This window comes from Belonocnema kinseyi, chromosome 6 (genome assembly GCF_010883055.1).
Source record: "Belonocnema kinseyi isolate 2016_QV_RU_SX_M_011 chromosome 6, B_treatae_v1, whole genome shotgun sequence".
In the NCBI taxonomy this organism is placed as follows: domain Eukaryota; kingdom Metazoa; phylum Arthropoda; class Insecta; order Hymenoptera; family Cynipidae; genus Belonocnema; species Belonocnema kinseyi.
In genome coordinates, this window is record NC_046662.1 from 64,041,719 (window position 1) to 64,062,510 (window position 20,792).

Below are 20,792 nucleotides of genomic sequence, written 5' to 3' on the forward strand. Positions count from 1 at the left end.
TAAAGTACGTAATTTAACATAATCGTGCAATTTTGAGTAAGTAAAGATTTTTCAGTCAAATAAGAAAAGAAAATGCATTTAAATTTTTGAACTTTCAAACCAAAAATGAATTTTCTGTTAAAGAGTTGTATTTTCAACTCGAAAATATGAATGTCCAACAGAAAAGTTAATTTGCAACCAAAAATGGAAAAGTTACATGGTTAGTTAACAAAATTCATTATAATATAAAAAACAAGTAATTTTCATCAAAATAGGTTGAAATAATAGTTAAAACAATTAATTTTCAAACAAGAAATTTCAAATAGAGATGAATTTCTAATTAAAATTATGTATCTTCAACAAAACATGAATTTTTTAACAAAACGGTTTAATTTTAAACGCAAAAATACGAGTTTTCAGCCAAAACGTATAACTTCTAAAGAAATTTGTTGAATTTTCAATCCAGTATTAAAATTTCTAAGTAAAAATATAATCATCTGGATAAATGTAGGTTAATAATCCATTATTCGATTCAATTACCAGAATTATCTACAATAAAATATATAAGACATTATTTGTGACTAATCACAGGAATGCATTCTAGCTTTGCCACAAGACGTTGGGAAGCGTTAGGGGCCAACATTATTCATGTGACCAATCACAGGGGTGCCTTCTCGCTCCCACGAGGCGTTAGAAAAGGGGTAGGGATGCGACCTTAAATTATTTCTTTGACCAGTCACTAGGGTGCTTTCTCGCCCCCACGTGACATTAGAAAAGGAGTAGGGGTGCGACCTTTAATTATTTCTGTAACCAGTCACAGGGGTGCCTTTCAACCCCCCCACGAGATGTTAGAAGGGGTAAGGGTGCGACCAAAATTATTGGTGTGACCAGTCACTGGGGTGCATTTCCACCCACACGAGACGTTAATTTTAATTCTTTAGTCGCAAATCGACGATCAAGTGTGATTTATACATAGAACGTTTCGTTAAACCCATCAAAAGCCACAAACTATCAAAATAATTCCTCAATTACATGGCCTTACTCTAAAATGCGTAAGAGTTCCTTTCGTATGCTTTTTGCCGGTACAGATAGTGTATATAAACTGCGTAAACAAAAAACGTAATTTTTTTAAGTAGTAACACTGAAAACTATATTTGCAGGCGTTTTCATGTTCAGGTTTATAATCAGCGCATCAACATACATCATTATACGATTTAAACAAAAAATGTAAAAAAAAGGAAAAAAAGCCGGCAACATGCAATCTTGCCAGCGCCGGCAGGCTAGCCACTACGGACTTTTATTTCAGAAAAATATTTTTCGAGATTAAAAAAAACTAATTAAATAAAAGAAATTTTAATCACTCACTTTATATTCATCCGCACCAAAAATCTTTTTGAAACATTCAACTAGGATCCAAGAAGAACCGATAAGCCACTATCAATTAAATATTCTTGGGCAAAATTTTCGGGAGTATAACCTATATTTTTATTAATATTCAAGTGCATCCTAATCTTCGAATTATCAAAAGTTTTATTTTGAGAGTTTGGTTTTTGTACACAATTATGTATGTTTTATGATGAAATATTGTTCAAGAAAATGATTATAAATCCATTTTCAGAATTCCCCTTTTTTTATAAGCTATAAAGTGGATAAAATTGTATTTTCTTTAAGTAAGATTCAGGGCAATTCTTTTCACGTAAATAATTTCTGGGGTACTTCCATAGAATACCTCATTCCGCAAGTCAACAGGAATTTGAGGGAAAACCAACGCGGATGGGGATTTCAGGGACATTTTTGCCTTGGGGATTTTCCGTAGAAATATAGATCAATACTTGCTATTGCATATAATCACACAAATAATATGAGGTAGTTTTTATTTTATAAAACAAAACAATGACACACAATAATAAATGTATCTTTCGAAAACTGTAGAAAAGATGTAATACTTTTTGCAATATTCCATTGTACTCCGACACATCAATTAATGTACTCTTGGAACTAGTGAATCTTCAAGGATTTCTAATTTAAAATAAAAAACCTTAAATCTTTACTTCTTCAAAGTTAAAATATTTCATATAGTCATATAATTTTTTATTGAAAATGTTAAAAATTAAATAACTTCAAAATAAAAATTTGAAAATCAGTCAATTTTATTACTTGTTGAAATATAATAATTTTTAATTAAAGTATTTAAAATTATACAATTTTGTTTTAAATTAGAAGCTTTTCAAATGAATAGTTGACCTATTTTAAATAGAAAACCTTGTGGTTTAGAATTTCAATTATTCACAATGTTAGTTTTGTAATTGAAAGTCTTGCTAAGAAGTGTTTAATTTGGAAGGATTCAGTTTGAAGAAATTCGGCAGTTTTAAAATTCTTTAATGCTAATGTCTTCTAATTTGTAATGCTACAATCTTCAATATTTTGATTTTGGAAATTGTCTAATTTTAAAAACTACGAGAATTTGCATTTTTGTAAATGTGAAGGTTGAACCATTTTCTGTGTTTTCATTTGGAGATTGTCTAGTTTTGAAAGATAGGTATTCAAATTATTTAATTTAATTAAAGGTATTCAAAGGTATTTAAAGATAGGTATTTTAAAAAATGTTAAAACTGTTGTTTTAAAATTGTAAATTTTGTAATGATTTATTTAGAAAGTGTACTTTGGAATTTAACTATGTTAAATTTTGAAATCTTAAATTTCAATTTGAAAATTCTTTTTTGAATGCTTGGGCATGGGACCTTTCATTTAGCGCCACTTTTATAAATAAATATAGGCAGAACCTAATAATTACGACGCGACACTTTTTTTAACTAATTATTTTAGAGAAAAATATCGAAATTCATACTCCACATGTTTCATCAATATTATTATCGTAACAAATGATAAATGAAATATAACAGCTATTCCTAATGAATTTGTAAATACGTGCGCACTTAGCTCTAATGCTGAGAAAAAAATAAATAAACAGGGTTTCTTGTGATCACGTAATTTCAAATTCCCAGGGTTTTGTCGAAGTATACTCGACGAATTTAAAGATGACTTTTTGTGATTTTTTTTTTTTTTTTTTTGAAGTGGGAATTTTAACATTATATATATATATATATATACTCAGAAAAAAATTCTTCGATTAAAAGAAAAATATTGATTGGCTCTCAGTCTTAACAAATGCTTTTTTGTTCCAATGATTCTTTTTTAATTTAAAATTATTTACTTCATGTCCAAGTTATTTTTGGTTTAATGAAAAAAATTATGTTTGATTAAATAAAAATTTTTTTAATCGATTGTAATATTGAAAAACATTGTTGTAAAATGACTCCTGGCAATCTGGCAAAGTGTAATACTTTGAACCTTGGTGTAGAAAAAGGCGAAAAACAATGTCATATTACCTTCATGATTCCACTTTAAAAGACTCTTTAGGAAACTTGGAAAGAAACTACCGTCGTAAATAGAGCTTTTCAAGTGGTTCTTTTCTTCTAAAATGCCCATTTGTATACCAATTTGCCCCATGTTGCTTTCTTTGTCATATTGCACTTATGGTGTAAAGAAAGTTTCCGGACACTTTGAATAATAATTACCTTGTTCTTCTAAATAATTACCATATTTTCTGTGGTATGCAAAAGTCTGCAAGAGATTACTTTCTCGAGGGTTTAGAACGGTCCTTGCAATGCTAAAATAACTATTTGTCTCATTTATTTTCCTGTTAAAAAGTCAAGAAAACAGGGGGCCAAAGGCATTTTATGATAGTTTTCATAATAGCAATTCGGTATATTCGTCTTCGTATAGTTCACAATTTATTATTTATATTATTGCGAAGAAAAAATCTTGTTGAAAACTTTTTTATTTGATGACTATTTTTTTTAAACTTCATGTTTCTTATTAGAGGATTTGGATCTAAAGAAGCATATAAAATGAAGCTGCTTAAGGGATCATCATTAAAATAATTTCAGATAGTCTTAGTCCTCGTCTGAGCATAAAATAATTCAAGTTAAAATTATTCTCGAATTAGGCACAAGTAAAAAGGCTTATATTCTGGGATTCTAAGTTTATAATGATATTAAATCTTCAAACTTGGCATTCTATTTTTTTTTAATTACCAACTTAAATAAATCATTCAAATTTAAATAAAGCCTGCGCTTAGTCGTTCTGAAAAATTTGCAGAGTTGTAAAAGGGAATTCTCGTGCCGATATTTCATTAGGTGTCAGTTTAAATAGTACGAAGATGAACAATAAAACTTATTTAAATTTTAATAATATTTTCCAATATTAAGAAACTATCAGCTTTGAGAAATTCAATTTTTAAGAAGAATGTATATTTTTTTCATTGAAATTGTTTAGGCCGTTTTATTTAAAGTTATGGAGGGCGAAAGGAAAATAAAAAAGTAGTTTTTCTCAAGAACGGCTCGTCATTTTCTAGCGTTCGGTTCTTTCATCGTTCTCAAAAGTTCCATTTTTGTTCAACCAAAGCAAATACTTTTTTATTAAATAAAATATATGTTGTGAAAAACAATGAAGCAATTTTCGAGAAAAATTGAAGCAAAATTCTGACCAAAAACTTGTTTTTGAAATTTTTTTAACCAAGTCGCACCACTCCGAATAATTTGAGGAAAATATAGGTTAAAGTAGACAACTTGCGAATATTATTGTAAAAAAATTGGAGGTGTCCCTTTAATAGATAGAAGTAAAATATGGAAGTACCTATACGTACCGAAAAAATCGGGCTATTTGTAACAAAATTTCGATGTAACGAAAAAATCCGACTATTTGTACTGAAATTTCGGTAGTCGTTGCCGCGGCCTTAAAAGATACCTCGAAACAAATTTCGGAACATTTAAAACATTTGTTTATTTATAATATTTCTTAGAATTTTCTAAACATTTTCTAAAAAAATCCCTATTAGTCTCTGCAACGTAAATTTTCTTCCTCAAAATTCTAGTTTGGCCATTCTGGATTGGAAAAGAGTTTCACGTTTAGAGGATCCTTATTTCAAGGTCTCCAATTTTGACATTGTTAAAATTAAGATCTTAGAAATTAGAATCTTCAGAAAACGATGGTAATTGTTTTCTTTGATGAGTTTTCCAAATTTGAGAGTAAATACGACAGTTTAAAACTTTATGCAAACCCCGCTTTCTAATCCAAAAAAAATATACACGAGAGACCAACAATAATTTGTATTTTTGTCAAAAAATATAAAAATAAGGGAAAAAAGCCTCCAGTAACGGATTATTTTCATCGTTTGGTTTGTCTACGGAATTATAATCACTTTATAGTGACTTTTATACATTTCTTACCAAACTATTTGTATTTTTGTGAAAAAAACATGAAAATCATCCAAATTTTTTCTTTTTCGTTCAGAAATACAATTTCAAAACGTAACATTGTAAGAAGAAATGTATTACATTGATAAAAGGTCAATCGATCAAAAATTTCATTAATGTTAATTATTAATAGATTTAAATTATTGCAATAAATTTCACTAATTGTTTAGTAATTTTAATATTTGATAGTTGATTTATTTGAAATGTTGGAATAGTATAAATTAAGAATTTCTAGAATCAAAATTAAAATTATTATAATATAATAAAGAAATTTGGTTTCTTTAATAAATTATAAATATTAATAAACGGGAAGAGGGAAGTTCTGTTATACACTTCCGCTTTTCCAGGACGAAAAATTATCAATAATTTATATTTTCAAGAATCTAATCATTATTTTTGCGAATTGACCTCGAAAACTTCATTTGTAAATATTTTCGACGTTATATTCGTACTCAACATCTCAAAATACGTTAGCATACGTGGTTTTCAGAGAGCGAAAATAAAATTGATCCTGAACGTGTTTTGTACAGATTTTTAATTGTTTTGATTTTTGAGGGAAAATATGAAAGTTTTTGGGTTTCCCCTTCATTATATTTTACTTTTGAATTAAAAAGATTTTCTAAAAGATTACAAATTATTCACTCAAAATTTCGGAATAGTCATCAAAGTAAACAATTATCATAAATTTAATATTAACAATGATGAAATGTTTAAAATTTTCAAAGTTTTTATTTTAAAAAATCAGTTAGTTAAAGTGATCAGGTCGCCCTGATTTTCCAATAGGAAAGCTCTCAAGTAAAACATCAATCAAAGTAATCTGATTTAAAATAAGAGTGTTGTCTTTGTTGAATCTGAAATTATTAATACAAAAAATACTTCTTCTACGTGGGAAATTCAGCGAGTGAGTTAAAAAATTTACGTCTTTGCAATAATAATTTATAACAATATACTATTTTGATTTACGTTCTACTGAGATTCTTTGCAGTTATTTACATAAGGAATTACTCTGGAATTTCCCTAGTTAAGCTACTGAAAACCGAATAGTTAACAGTTCTTCTCGCTTCTCCACGCGCCTGATTCTTATCTTAAATTGCCCTTTTACGAATGCATATACGATAATATCACTACTGCGTCTTAAATGTCTTATGCTCAAACCTTAAATCTATACTTTCTCGATAAATTAAATCCTTTTGTTTCATGAAGTATTTTTGTTGTATTTCAGGATACTATCAGCCGGCTGGACCACTGATACAGCATCCCCCAACACTACCTCCGGTAAAAGCACCTCCACCGGAACCAACGCCAACACCTCCACAAAACTCGGAAGGTTCGGACGATCTCGTCCCGACTTCCGCTTCAAGTGGAACCAGCGGTAAGAATAATTTAGTATCTTAAATCACTGACTTTAACTTAATTTAGCTTTCTACTTCCAAACTTGCTTTCTTTGTATTATGAAACTTTCTGCGTGTAAGACTGCCATGAAACCATTTGTAGCGGCTGAAAAGTCTTTAAGTGGAATGTTCAAGGAATTTCCACTCATTTAGTGGAGTGAAATTTAACTCGAAAATGAGTGAAAGTTCGAGTTTGGATTCTGATAGGGCTTTTCGAATGTCTATGGTTTGCTCTTATGAAATTTCAAACAGAATGGAGTTCAGAACAAGCTTTTGAAAGGAGCTTATGAATAGTAGTTTTAGCTTGCAGTGGTTTTGAAATTGCTTTTTAGACAGAGGGAAAGTTTCTCATCATGTATAAAGCTAAAATTGAAGTGTAACTAGTACATACTTGTTGGCTTCATTGGTCATTACTAGAGCTATTTCAGGGGTATTTGTATTTTGATAATTACACAGAAAGAACAGAAGATAACCTTTACATCGATTTCCGATGAAACATTCTCTGCAACACAAATTAACTTCATAAGATAAACTTTAACGAAATATCGATTAAACTTTCTTTTTTTTACATGACAACAAATGTTTTTTGAAAAACGCAAAGTTGTCTGAATAAAACTTTATCTCTCTGAAAAATTTCCTGTAACAAATTTTATATTATATTATATTTATATTATTATTATTATATATTTATATTATATTATCTTAATAATGATTTAATTAAAACAGGGTCGCCACAGGTCGAGAAAAGCTGGGAGTCAGGGAAAAATCAGGTTTCTTTTGTGAAGGAAAGTCAGAGAAAATTCAGATATTTTGATAAGAAAATTGCAAAAGTCTCTAGTTAGATTTTAAAATTAAAACATCACTTCAGTCACATTTCTTTCAATAAATTTGAACAGATGGGTCAACCAATTGAATTCAGTTCTGTATCAATTTCTAAATTTCCTTCAATTCTTTCTAAATATTTTCGAGTACTTTTAAATATTTCGAAACATTTTTAATAGATTTTAATAATTTGAAGGAATTTCAAAAGTTTTTAAGGATTTTATGGTATTTTTAAAATTCCAAGGAATTTTCAAGAGCTTTAAAAAGTTCCAAGGAATTTCAAAATATTTTAAAGTATGTGAAATATTATAAAGGACTTTACAAAATTTAAATCTTTGAAATGATTCCAAATGATTGTAAGGTTTAAGAGTATTTTTAAAAATTTCAAGGGATTTTTTAACATTTTGAAAAGTTTCCATGGACTTCAAAAGATATTTATGTTTTAAGGTACATATCTTTTAATATGTCAAGGAATTTCGAAGAGCTTCTAAAAGTTTCAGGGAACTTAAAAAAATATTCTAAACGTTATGAGATATTTTGAAATATTCCCAGGCATTTTCAGTTGATTAAAAAAAAGGTATATCAAAAGATTTCAATATATTAAAAACATTTTAGGCTTTTTTTGAAAATTCCAATGAAGTTTCAAGAGCTTCAAAAAATGTCATAGGATTTTAAGGTATTTGTAAAATATTTTTCAAAAATCAAGATCTTTAAAAAGATTTCAAGGCATCTTCAAGAGATTTAAAAACATTGTAATTGCGTTTTATAGAATGTACTAAAATTTCGGAAGATATATAGAACAATTCTATAGGATCGATAACGTTTTAGAGTATTTTAAAAGATTCCAAGAGCTTTTAAAGGATTTCTGAGAATTTTTATGATTTTAAGGGATTTTAAATAATTTAAAGGAATTTTCAAGATTTTAGGGTACTTTTAAAAAAATTCTAGGAATTTTCTACGACTTTGATAAATATCAAGGAACTTAAAAAAATTTAAAGTATTTGCAATATATCAAGTTTTGTTAAATGCATTATGTGGTTGAAGTTCTGAACGTTCAAGTAAACGAAATTTTTTACTGGTAACTTTGCAAATTAGGGAAAGTGCTAAAATGTTTGATAAATTATATTGGAAATAATTTATTATTAAAAAATAATTATAATGCATAATGTAAATTCCAGCTGGAACAATATTTATGGGTAAAATGGAAATGTCGAAAAATATTTCGTTCATTTGAACGTTCAGAACTTATAAGGTACATAAATACATTTCAATAATTCGAAGTGGTTTAAAAGGAATCGAAATATTGTAGGGTATTGGAATATATTTCAAGGAATCTTCAAGAGAATTAAGGAATTTTAGGGGATATCAAAAGGTTTCAAAGGATTTATAGCGATTTTAGGCTATTTTTTAAATTCCAAGGAATTTTCAAGAACTTCCAAAATTTCATGAGATTTCAACATATTCCATGGATTTTAGTGATTTAATTAGAATTTGAAGCATTTGAAATATCTTATGGTATTTTTAAGGATTCCAAGAAATTTTGAAGAGCCTTAATAATTTTTAAGCGATTTCAAAAGATTTCGAAGGATTTTAAACATTTTAGGTAATTGTAAAAGATTTCAAGCATTGTTTAATATTAGTTACAACAACTTCAAGGGATTTCAAGAATTAAATTTAAATATTATTCAAAGATAACTAAATTCAAAGAATATTCTATGGATTTTAGAGATCTATTGGGATTTCAAAGGATTTTAATTATTTCAGGGTATCTTTAAAGATTTAAAATAATTTTTAAAAGCTTTATAAAGTTTTAAGCGATAATATTAGTCTCAACAATTTCAAGGGATTTTATAGAACTAAAAATATTTCGCGGAATTGTAAAAGATTCCTAAGAATTTTTAATTGATTTCCATAATTTGAAGGAATTTCAAAGAATTTGAATTATTTTAAGGGGAATTAAATTTAAATTTAAATTACACCTTTATTATATTAAATTATTTTATTTTGCTTCTTCGCATTTTGAATTTGTTTTTTCTTTATGCTTAATTACAGGTGGTCCAGGCTTTTACAGGGCATATTGTCCACAATACTACGGTACCCCACCACAGTACCAGGATCTCTGTTATCCGCCAACATATGCACATCCACATCCACACCCGCCGCCTTATTACAAATATCCGCCGACATACAGAAGGTAAGCTACACATATTTTGACAAAATTAAAAACCTGGAGGGAAAATCGTATTTACAATTTTTATTGCAACGATAAGAGATTAGCCATTGACTCATTTACATTAATTAATTAGTAAATTAATTAAATAAAAAAATACTTGTGTCGACGAAATTTCCAGCAAGGTGGCCAGAAAAACGGGAAAATGACCGACTAGATGCTAATATACTCAATGCTTTATTCTGATAATAATTCGTTTTGAGAGGCTTAGAATTATTATAATTCAGTTTCAAAGGTTTTAATTTCAATTAATCTATTTCATTACTTTGACTTTTTAACTTTTTCGTTACCTATTTTCGAAATTTGTCAATTTATAATGTTTCAATTTAAAATACTGTCTAATTTTCAATGCCTTGGAATTAGACTTATAATTACCTTTTTTTGTAATTTCAAATTCTTTAATGAAAATCTTTTTTTTTTTAAATTTAATGCTCTGATTTTGATAGTTCTAATTTTTTAATTTTCATTTTTGAATACTTAGTACTGAAATCGTTTAACTTTAAAGGCCTCAAATACATAGTTCAATTTGTATTGCTTCTATTTTGAATGTGTAGATGAGCATTTTAGTGAATTGCAAAAAAAGCAACTGTCCTCATAATAATGGAGGGTACCGTATTACGACTGAATTTAAAATTAATGAATCTTGAAGGCCTCACGATTCCGTTGAAAGGACCCAAAGGTGCGAACACCATTATTGTTTTTTTTAATTCTGTACTTGGGATGTCTTACAAATATTTTCTTTACAAAAAAAAGAAAAATCTCTACAAAAAGACCCCCTTACTATTTTTTAATTTTACTTTGTTTTTTTAAAACTTAATTTTCGCTTTTAAGAAGTAACAATACGATTAAATCGAGAACAAGAAATAAGAAATTTAAAATCAAATAAAATTTTTTTTCAAGAAACCGAAATGAGATTACAAATTATTAGGGGGTCATTTTGTAGAAAGTTTTTCAAGGAACAATTTTGCTCTCCAAAAATGTTTTTATGTCTTGCTTCGTTTCCGAGGAAATTTCGATTTTTTTATTGTATAAAAAATTTTTGTTTTTGAATATTTCCTGCGAAGATTTTATTTGTTATCAGAAAATATTTGTAAGGAATCCTAGTTACAAAATCAAGAAAAACATTATTTTTGTGCGCACTTTTAGGATATGGTAATTTCAACGGAAATTTATTTATACATATGTAATCATTGAAAAATGGTTATTTTTCATTCAGGGTGAATCGTTATGACTTTTAAAAGCTTTGAAATTGATTTAATTATTAATAACAAAAGCTAACTTTAACCTCTAATATCCACAAGTGCTTGAATAAACGTTTGAAATTAAACTATTTGAAATTAAATCTTTAAATAACTGAATGAATACCATTACGAAGTCTTCGATATTAAACTTAAAGGCTTGACGGCTATAAAAATGAAGAAATTTATATTTTTAGACTTGCCAATTTAAATAATTTCACTACTATACATTTCAAACGGACAATCAATTTTACACCGTAACAATGTACCGTTTCCGAATTCAGAGCATTTAAAATAATAAATTGTTACATATAAATTACCAAATAATAGTACAATATCTAATTTATAGACGCTGAACTTAAAAATTAACAGCTTTTAAAACTTAAAGTACAAATTTTTTATTTATTTTTTCAAAGTTTAGAGTTTTATGTTTAGAGCGATGGAAAGCTGACAGGTCCGCTGAATTCCTGCAATTCCTTGAATTCTGTAAGCCCTCTAAAGTTTTTGAAATTTTCTGAATTCCTGGAAACGTCTAAATTCACTGAATTCCTCGATTTCACTAAATTCCCTAAATTACTTGAATATTTGGAATTCCCAGAATCCCCTATTCTAAATTTCTTGTATCATTGGAATTACTGTACATCTTTAAATTCTATACATTTCTACAGTCTTTGAAATCTGTGATTTCTCTCAATTTTCTGAAGTATTCGAATATTCTGAATTTCCTGAATTCTCTGAATTCCTTAAATAGTCTTGAGTCCCCAAAATTCCTCAAATTCTTTGAATTTCTGAAAATCTGTGGATTTATTCAATTGTATGAAATCTTTGATATCTCTATATTCCCTGAATTCCTGGAATTGTCTGAATTTCCTAAACGCTCTGAATTTTGATTTCTCCAAAATTCAATGAGATTCTCTGAATACTCTGAATTCCAATAATTACATTAATTCTCTAAGTCCCTTGTATTTCTCAAACACTTCTGAATTCCTCTTGAGTTCTTAGAATTCAAGGATTTTAGATAATTCTGAACATTTTGATGAATATCGAGGAATTCGGAAGAATTCAGAAGCATTTGAAAGAGTTTAAAAGCATTCCAAGCATTTCAATATAATAAAAAATTATTAAAAACTGAATATTTTTTAGGTGACTTTCTAATTTTCTAAGGCCGGTTTTTACGTTAATCTGGGACCAAAAAATGTTTGTCTGGAAAGTAACCTTGTCTCTCAAGTATTTTTTAAAGTAATTATGCTGCACAATTTGAATTTCGAAACATAGGAATCTTGTTTTTTATTTTTATATTATTTAATTGGCAATTAATTGTTTTCGGCACTCTGTACTGCACTTATAATATTTCTAGTTAATAATGAAGTAATAAAAATGTTCTTTTACTATTAAAATTTAATTAATTTTATCACTTCGATCATAATTTTATTTCGATTTCCAAATATTTTTGTATTCAACAAACTTTTAATCAAATACGACAATTGCGAGCAATATGAAATTTCGACAACATTTTCCCACAACCTTTAAGAATAAGTCATTTCAATTTGGTTAATTTCTGATGATTTATTGCATCGGAATGAGGATTTCAGATTACATGTTAATTTTGATTCTTGTCTTCTAAACCAGACTTCGAAACTTTACAAAATTTGGAGAGCACATTTCGATTGTCAATACCTCCTAATTTTCAAAATTTTAACAAAATCTGATTATCGGAAGTTTGAAGTCGCTTCTCTTTAAGTGATTCCAATGAAGTGAACATTAAGAATTTTTTCCAGATAATAGGAATTTATCGATGTTTATGCTCTGTTGCAGGCAGTATTATGGCTACCAAGAAAGCGGAGGAGGCGGCGGACCCGGAGGTGGTGCCGGGGCCGGTCCGGGTCCCGGTCCCGGTGTTGTGGACTACCAACCACCTCCGCCACCAGGCGAATATCCTCTACCTCCTTATTATGCAGGTTACCCACCTGTACCCCCACCCCCACCGCCGAATCCAGCGTATTTGCACGCACAAGGACGACCTTTCGTAGACCGTAAGTACCTATATTTACATAATCCTTTCATATTTCTTATTTTAACTATTCCACACTTCACACTCTTTCACATATTCCCCTCTTTTCCCTTTTGTAAAGTATAGGTAAAGTAGTATGTAAAGTATATTAAAACCAAGCACATTAAAAAGTTGGTGTAGTATTACTCTTTTTACAATTTAAGAAATTTAAATTAGATTAAAATCAAATTTAAAATACTATTTATCGTCTAATAATAAATTTAATGTGTAGAATTCCTGAAAATAAAAACAAAAATTCAAGAACCAAATTTGGACAACCACTTTAAAATGCTTCTGTTGTACTTAAAAAAAAAGGAAAAGAGGAAAGAAAAATGAGAAGGCAACAAGAATTCAAGAACCAAATGTTCACAACCACTATATAATCCTCCCGTTGTAAAAAAAGGCCAAAGAAAAATGAGAAGGCAACTAACCAAATTGTTCCAACCCTTCCTCCTCTTTGCTATTCCTTTGGTTTTTATTTATTATTATCAAATCATAGTAAAAGAACATGATATAAAAAATATTTGCACATTCTCATTAGAGAAGGTATTATACTTGTGTAAAATTTTATGACCCCCCCCCTCCCCCGTTTTTCTAAAATGTCCACGTTTTGAGACTCTTTGAATCCGAAAAACAGGTTAACAGATAACTGTTGAAAAAATAAGTCTATCATATTGGTCTCTGGCACACTCTTTTAGTGTGGAAAACTGAAGGGCAAGTTCGTTATTCAGCCATTTTTTATAAAAATTTAAAAATGCAGAGCATTTTCAACATTTTAAAAATATCTTTTGTCTAGATTTAAAAACTCTATGTAAGGCTAGTACTCGAAAACTTAAACAATTTATTCCTGTGACTTTTCTCGATAAAAGGAAAATTAAGAGAGTTTCAGCGTTTTAAAAATAAATGAATAAACCAAAATGAACATTTTAAGCCAAACAACGCACGATATGAAAAAAAAATCAAGAGAATAAAAACGTCGCTTTTTTTAAAGCCCTAGAAGATTATCGTAACAACTTTTTGATTTCTCGTGAAGAATCGAAAATTGAAATTTTGATCGTTAAAAACATAATGAAAAATCAGAAATTCCATTTGGCCGTCTAACTATGCAAGGCAAAACAAGAGATTAATTCACAAAAATTATGAGCCCAACAAATATATAATATATAAAATTTAAAAATTTTAATTTTTGGACAAACAACGCAATCTACGAAAAATAAATTTGTTATAAAGCATTTTTTTATATGATCTATAGTTTTAGTTTTACTCGTAAAAAATAAAAAAATAAAATTTGTGAAAAACGACACAAGGTATGAAAAAAGTTAATAGACAAAAGTTGTTCAGCCAAAAAAGATCGTTAATTTTCTTAATAATAATTTTTTGATGTAAATCCTCTTTTATTCGTAAGAAATAAGTTTAAAAATGAAAAACAAATTTAATTTTTGGAAAAACGATACGAGAGACGAAAAAAAAGAGAACACAATACATTTGATAGCACGAGAAAAGTACGAGACATGCGGTGAGAATGTGTTCGTTAAAGCCGAAGGAGCTTTAACAAAAGAGAATTCACAATCACCAAATCACAGTTGTCGATGTTTTGACCTTTAATTTAAAAGTCTGTGGACAAAAATGGCGGAAACACAAAGAACGAGAGCGTAGCGCGAAGTAAAAACATTATCGAGCAGTTTAATTTGGTTGAATATTTAATTGTTTTGTTGGAATTTCTACTAATTTGTTAAAAAAATAATCTTTTTGGGTCGAAAATTCGTCCTTTTGGATTGAAACTTCATGTTTTTGATGGAGAAGTAATCTTTCTTGGTTGTTAAAAATTATTTTTTTTTTAATTAAACTTTTTTTGAACACTCGTCTTTCTTAGATAAAAAATTCCTTCTTTTGGATTGAAAATTCATCATTTTTTTTTGAAAATTAAACTGTTTTCTTGAACATTCGTCTTCTTAAATAGAAAATTCGTCCTTTTGTAGTGAAGTTATCTTTTTGGATTGAAAATTCATCTTTGGTTTTTTTTGTCGAAAATTCCAGTGTCTTATTGGATTGTCGTCTTTTTGGATTGAAAATAATTCTTTGTTGTTTACAAGTTCATTCTTTTTAATTCCAAAGCTTACACTTGTATTTTTCGTTTCGAATTGATCTCTTCTGGTGAAAAATTCGACTATTCATCTTTTGGTTGAAAAGTAATATTTTTTGGTTCAAAATTAATCTTTGTTTGTTAAAAACTCAACTATCTTCTAAAAGCTTCTTCTTGTTAGAAATTCATCTTTTTTGTTTTAAAAGTCAAATGTCAAAAGTCAAATGATCGTAAAAAAAAAATCTATCTATTACCCCTGTTTCCACTAGAAAGGATCGAGATATAGCGGTGAAATCAATGGACGCAAGAATCTAGAATTTAAATAAAAATTGAAAATTTTTCACTTGCATTTGATTGATATCCGATGAATAAACTCAGCTCTAAATAACATATTTACTGAACAAATAAGGTAATTAAATTACGGTAATTTACTCTACAGCTAAGTATATTTATTTAGTTCTCAAGCGAATGAAAATCAAAGGCGATTCGATTTCTCAGTCACCTATACACAAATATTTGTTCTAATGGTATCTTTTTTCGTTTTATAAATCAAAGAACTATTTTTCTACAGCCTATAAGTGCTCGCAAAACATTAAGTGGCATGATGAGCTTCTCAATAAAGAGATTTACCTTAGAGAAATAAAGTAAACTGATAATTGGCAGATTTAACTTCAATTAGTCTCGTATAATGCAATACAAGCTTTGAAAATAAGTTTAATCTCTTTCGAATAATTAAAAACAAGAGTTGAGTATGAATTGCAATTAGGTTATCAGACATGCCTTATGAAAGAAAACACATTCATTTTTATGAACAGAGTTTTAAAATCACGGAACATCATTATTTTGACAAAAGTTTTTTGTGAAAACATTATAATAAATTTTTTTTGTTACTTTAAAATTCTTTTCGTCGGAATTTTTTTAAAAATGACAACAGTATTATTATTTTAATACTATCTGAACAGTTGCAGTTTAGAACTAGTTAGCGAACATTTTTCTAAAAATGGGGTTGCGTACAAAATTTCAAAAAGATGGAAGTTAAATTGTATTACAAATATTTGTTCGAATTCTCCTTTTTTAATAGAGCAATAAGAAAATGTTGACTGTATTTTATTTAAAATTTGAGCGTAGTATTTTGGCGCAGTAATAATGTTTTTTTCACTCAGCATCAATATGTCTTGAAATCATTATCATTTATTCAATAGTCTTAGATTATTTACTTGGAATTCGTTAGTTTTTGAAGATCAGATACTTTTTAGTCGCTTTCAGGAACATAATATCTCGACCGTAGGTTTTTATTTTTTATTTAAATTTAAGGTTAGATTTGTTATCATAATCCACAGACAAGCGCCTGCTCCAGTTTGTCAGTGTCACTTTGAGATTGTGAAATTCCACATCTATTTGCTCGAAGCTGGATAAGTTTTTCTATTCAAACTTTCTTGACCTTAATTTAGCAGCACTTGAGCTCGGAAGTAGACTTTTGTTTTATCTTTAAATTGTGATTTTGATTTCACAGAATTTTTCTATCATTCTCATGAAAAATTAACCATAACAGCTGGGGGGGAAGGGGCAGGAAAATTTTCGATCTGATAATAAGGGTGGGGGGGTGGTTGATACTTTTACGTAATTGTTTCAAGAAATAAACTAATAATTTTACAAGAAAAATCTGTAATAATATTATAAATTCGGACAAAATATGATAAATCAATTCGAGATGATTCATATATATTTAATATTATACAATTGCTGCATCCCAAATACATTGAAGATAAGAGGAATGCAAATGTTATCATATAGAGGAAACCGTCTGTTTACCCTATATTATCGTATTATTGCAACTATTAGCTTGAAGAATTTATGTAGTTCTTAAAGCGTATTGGAAACTTTAGCTGGAAGTAGATGAATTTCAATTTATATATTTTGAAAGTTAGAATATTTTTCGAGGGTAGTAAATAACAAAATTATATATAATAAGACAGTTGAAAAAAATTTATATAAAACACAATTTTTTAACTTGTGGTATTATATTATAAACAAATCGCAGGTATTCAAACTTTTGTTTTTAATTTTGTTTTTTCTATATTCATCTTTGTTGAATTTTCAACCTACAAAAATTTATTATCAGCAAAAGATGCCTTAACAATCATTTAATGTAACTATTATAGAAATTTCCTGACTTTCACAAGATTTTTGCAAAATCGCTGACTTATGCCTGACTTACATCCACCCTGATGCCAAATTATATGGAGTGGGTGACAGATTATTTAAAAATATATTTAAAAAATAGGTGAAAATAGATGACAACCTGTGCTGACTAAGTTTTCTACTGGCACGTACCCTTAAAATATTCTAAATTGGATAACTGGTTTTAAGGAAGGAAATTGATGGAATGTTTCAGATGCAGCTTTCCAGAGCTGTCCATGCCCGATGCAGTCCTGTCCAAAAAACGTGGATACTGGGCCCCTTATTGGTAATGGTAAGGGAGCGCCAGTGGCATCGGGGCCCGGTCTGTCATTGCCACCCAGTGCTTTGGTAGGGCCGCCCTCGCCAGCGAGGGGGCTAGCCGGGCTAGCGCCTCCTCATGGTGCCAATGCCTGGGATACGGATCGCGTCCAACTCAACCCCCTTCGCAACCTCAGTCAGAACCAACCCTCCCTACCGACATCCCATAATCACGTCGGAAATCTCACGAATCGTCCTCAAAATTCTGAATGCAGAACTAAGGTATGTTATTTATTTGTGCATTTACAATTATTGTGTTCATCAAACGGGGCAAATCGGGGAAAATATTATGGTGATGAATCTATGAGTGATACGCAAATTAAAGCGAGATTTATGCGATTTAAAGTGGTGTTACTTCAGTGGAAAGTGAATATAAAAAAAAGTTCTGAAGCGATTAAGTCACGAAAACGCACCTGCCTATTCATCGCAGCTTATTCAGCAATTTCTGGCGATAAAGCAACGGTTAGCTATTCTGAAAGGTGGCTTTAAGGAGTGATTCCCGCAGTGAGAGGAACGTTGGAAAAAGTTTGTGACTCCCAAAAGGGAGTACCTACTTCAAAGGCGATATCATCGTTATTGACCAGAATTAATTCTCACTCCTCGTAAACCACGAGTTCGGATATTTTCCGGATAGACTTTAGTATTACGATTTGAAGTCTTGAGAGCGTCACTGTCCCGAACTCGTGAAACCAGATAGCGTTTTTAAGTTGCATTTTTAATTGGGCTTAAAGCAATTTTACCATTGTTTTTACTAGTTTATAACAATAAGTGTATACGAAAAATTAAGATTTATCGGGAACTAAGTGCTTCATATATAAAATTTTCATCGTACTCAGTGAAAAAACACATTTCTTGTTAAAAATGTTTTTGTCAAGAAAATAATTATTTTACTATGCCATATGAGTTTCCACACACCATAACCTAAAATGAAATTTAGTTAATGCAAAGAGCAAAATGTTTGGTTCAAAATACGCAAAAAATATGAATTATAGACGATCAGAAATTAAATACGAATTCTAACCTAACTTTTAGGTTATAATTTTTGAGATGTTTAATATTCCATGTATAAAATAATAAATATTTATTTTAAGTTTACTTTTATGTCAAGGTAAGATAATTGAAGTTTATAATGTGTTACAACATATAGAACATACTAATATAATTATTTTTTGGTCAAAGACAGTTTTAACATAAAACTTGTTTTTTCGCTGTATACAATAAAAATTCCAAAATGTAATGCTTAAGTTTCCGATAAATCTTAATTGTTTTTAAGCATAAATTAAAACTCACCTTAAAAATCTTATCTGGTTTCACGAGTTGACATTTTGGCTTCATTGAAAAAATAGATGGCATATTGTTGTTGTAAAATGTAAGTCAAACTTGAACAAAATAGTTTACTATTTGCTAGTTGTTTATGAGGAAATTGTTTCGTCTTCTGCATAATTATTTGTCGAGGGGAAGGGGTTAACATTTTGGGATTTTCGTAGATGTCATCTATTTCCGAGATTTGTTTCTCTTATAATGAGAATAAAAAATATCACTAATTACAGTTTCGATAGTTTTTTTTTTACGCAATTTTCATTGATCTTTAGCATTCTTTCTAAAAATAAATATTTGGTCTTCAAAAACGAAGGTAAAAAAATTAATTTGACATTTTTCATAGAAAGATGGTTTTTTAAATTTTGTTTTGTTTTTGCGCCGAAAGAAAGCTTGAGGTATTGAATATTCTAACATTACGTCATACTCAGTCGGTAACGTCGAAATCTATAAGGCCATACCACTTGGTGGACTGGAAAGCATTGATTCCATAGGAGTTGGACTAAAATTAATTTTTGTAGACGAAAGTAAGTGAAAAATCGTGATATGGCTTTGCTTCTAACATAGAAAAGCTATTTCTTAAATAATTTTTAGCAATTGGGGAAGTGTGCGATTTGGACAATCTATCAAGACAAAATATAATATGCCGTGATTCAGGTTAGGTTGAATTTTTATGATAGCTGACTGTAAAAAATTTTGAATTTTGGTAGTTCGTTAAAGTGTGTTTTTCAAAGATGTCAAGAAATTATTTTTGCACTTTGAGAATACAAAAACAATCAAAGACTGTGATCCTTCTTAGAAATTCGATAAAACTTCTTGAAAATCCTCAAAATTCTTGGAATTTTCTTTAAATCCCTCCAAATTCGTTGCAATCATTTCAAATCTTTCGAAGTATCTCGAAATTGACTAAAATTAATTTTAATCACGTAAAATCTTTAAAATATTCTTAAATTCCTTTAAATCTCTTGAGAATCATTAAAATCATTAAGTTTTTGTAAATAACTGAAAATCTTTTCAAACAACTTTTGAATTAATTGCTTAACATTCCATAAAGTCACTAAAACTTATAGAAATATTTTTAAATTCTTTAAAAAGAAACTTTAAGATTCCGCCAAGTCCCTAGTAATTTCTTGAAATCACTTGAATTCTTAAAAATCTCTTAAGATTTCTTTAAAATCCTTGAAATCTTCGGAATTTTGTTGAACTCCCTTCAACTTCTTTGAAATAATTAAAAATATTGTAAAATTTACTAAAATTAATTCAAATCTTTTAAATCCAAAATCCTTTATTTTTTCTGAGGTTCCTTAAAATCTCTTGAAAATCCTTAAATCAATTTCTTTAAATACCTTGAAATCTCTTAAAATTTATTACATTAGCTGTTTTAATAAATTTTCAATAACTCGCTTGACTTTCTTTAAATTCACGTAAGCTGTCGTAAAATCTTATAAAATTGCTTACAAATCCTCAAACCTTTTTGGATTCTTTACAAAATCTTTAAAATTCCTTAAAAATTCTTCAATTTTTATGCATTCTTTTAAAATACCTTCAAAATTTTTTGAAATCGTTAAAAATCTTTCGAGAAATCCTAAGATCACTTAAAGTCTTTTAAAATCTTTTAGTCTCTTTGATATAACCTTTTTCGTGATGGATTGCCTAATCGCATATTTTTCAAATTGCTAACAATAATGAAATAAATCACTTTTCTCTCTTGAAAGAAAAGCTGTATCACGATTTTTTACTTAATTTTGCCGAAATTAATTAATTATAGTCAAACTCCTATCTAAACAATGCTTTGCAGTGCACCAACTGGTATAGCCCTACAGATTTTGATGTTACCGACCGAGTCGTATATATTTTTATATATT

At 28.8% G+C, this 20,792-nt stretch overlaps 1 protein-coding gene and 1 long non-coding RNA gene across 3 annotated transcripts in view; one reads left to right on the top strand and one right to left on the bottom strand.

Annotated features, from left to right (window-relative positions):
- The window catches only part of LOC117174272, a 251,434-nt gene that overhangs the window by 207,281 nt on the left and 23,361 nt on the right, over positions 1-20,792 (top strand). For both annotated transcript variants that reach the window (XM_033363191.1, XM_033363192.1), the window contains exons 5-8: positions 6,520-6,669; positions 9,563-9,704; positions 12,794-13,011; positions 17,507-17,832. In XM_033363191.1, coding sequence (XP_033219082.1) covers positions 6,520-6,669; positions 9,563-9,704; positions 12,794-13,011; positions 17,507-17,832 — 836 coding nt within the window. The remainder of the gene's footprint in view (positions 1-6,519; positions 6,670-9,562; positions 9,705-12,793; positions 13,012-17,506; positions 17,833-20,792) is intronic.
- LOC117174273 overlaps positions 1-20,792 on the bottom strand; it is a 224,428-nt gene that overhangs the window by 174,444 nt on the left and 29,192 nt on the right. The gene's annotated exons all lie outside the window — the stretch shown is intronic.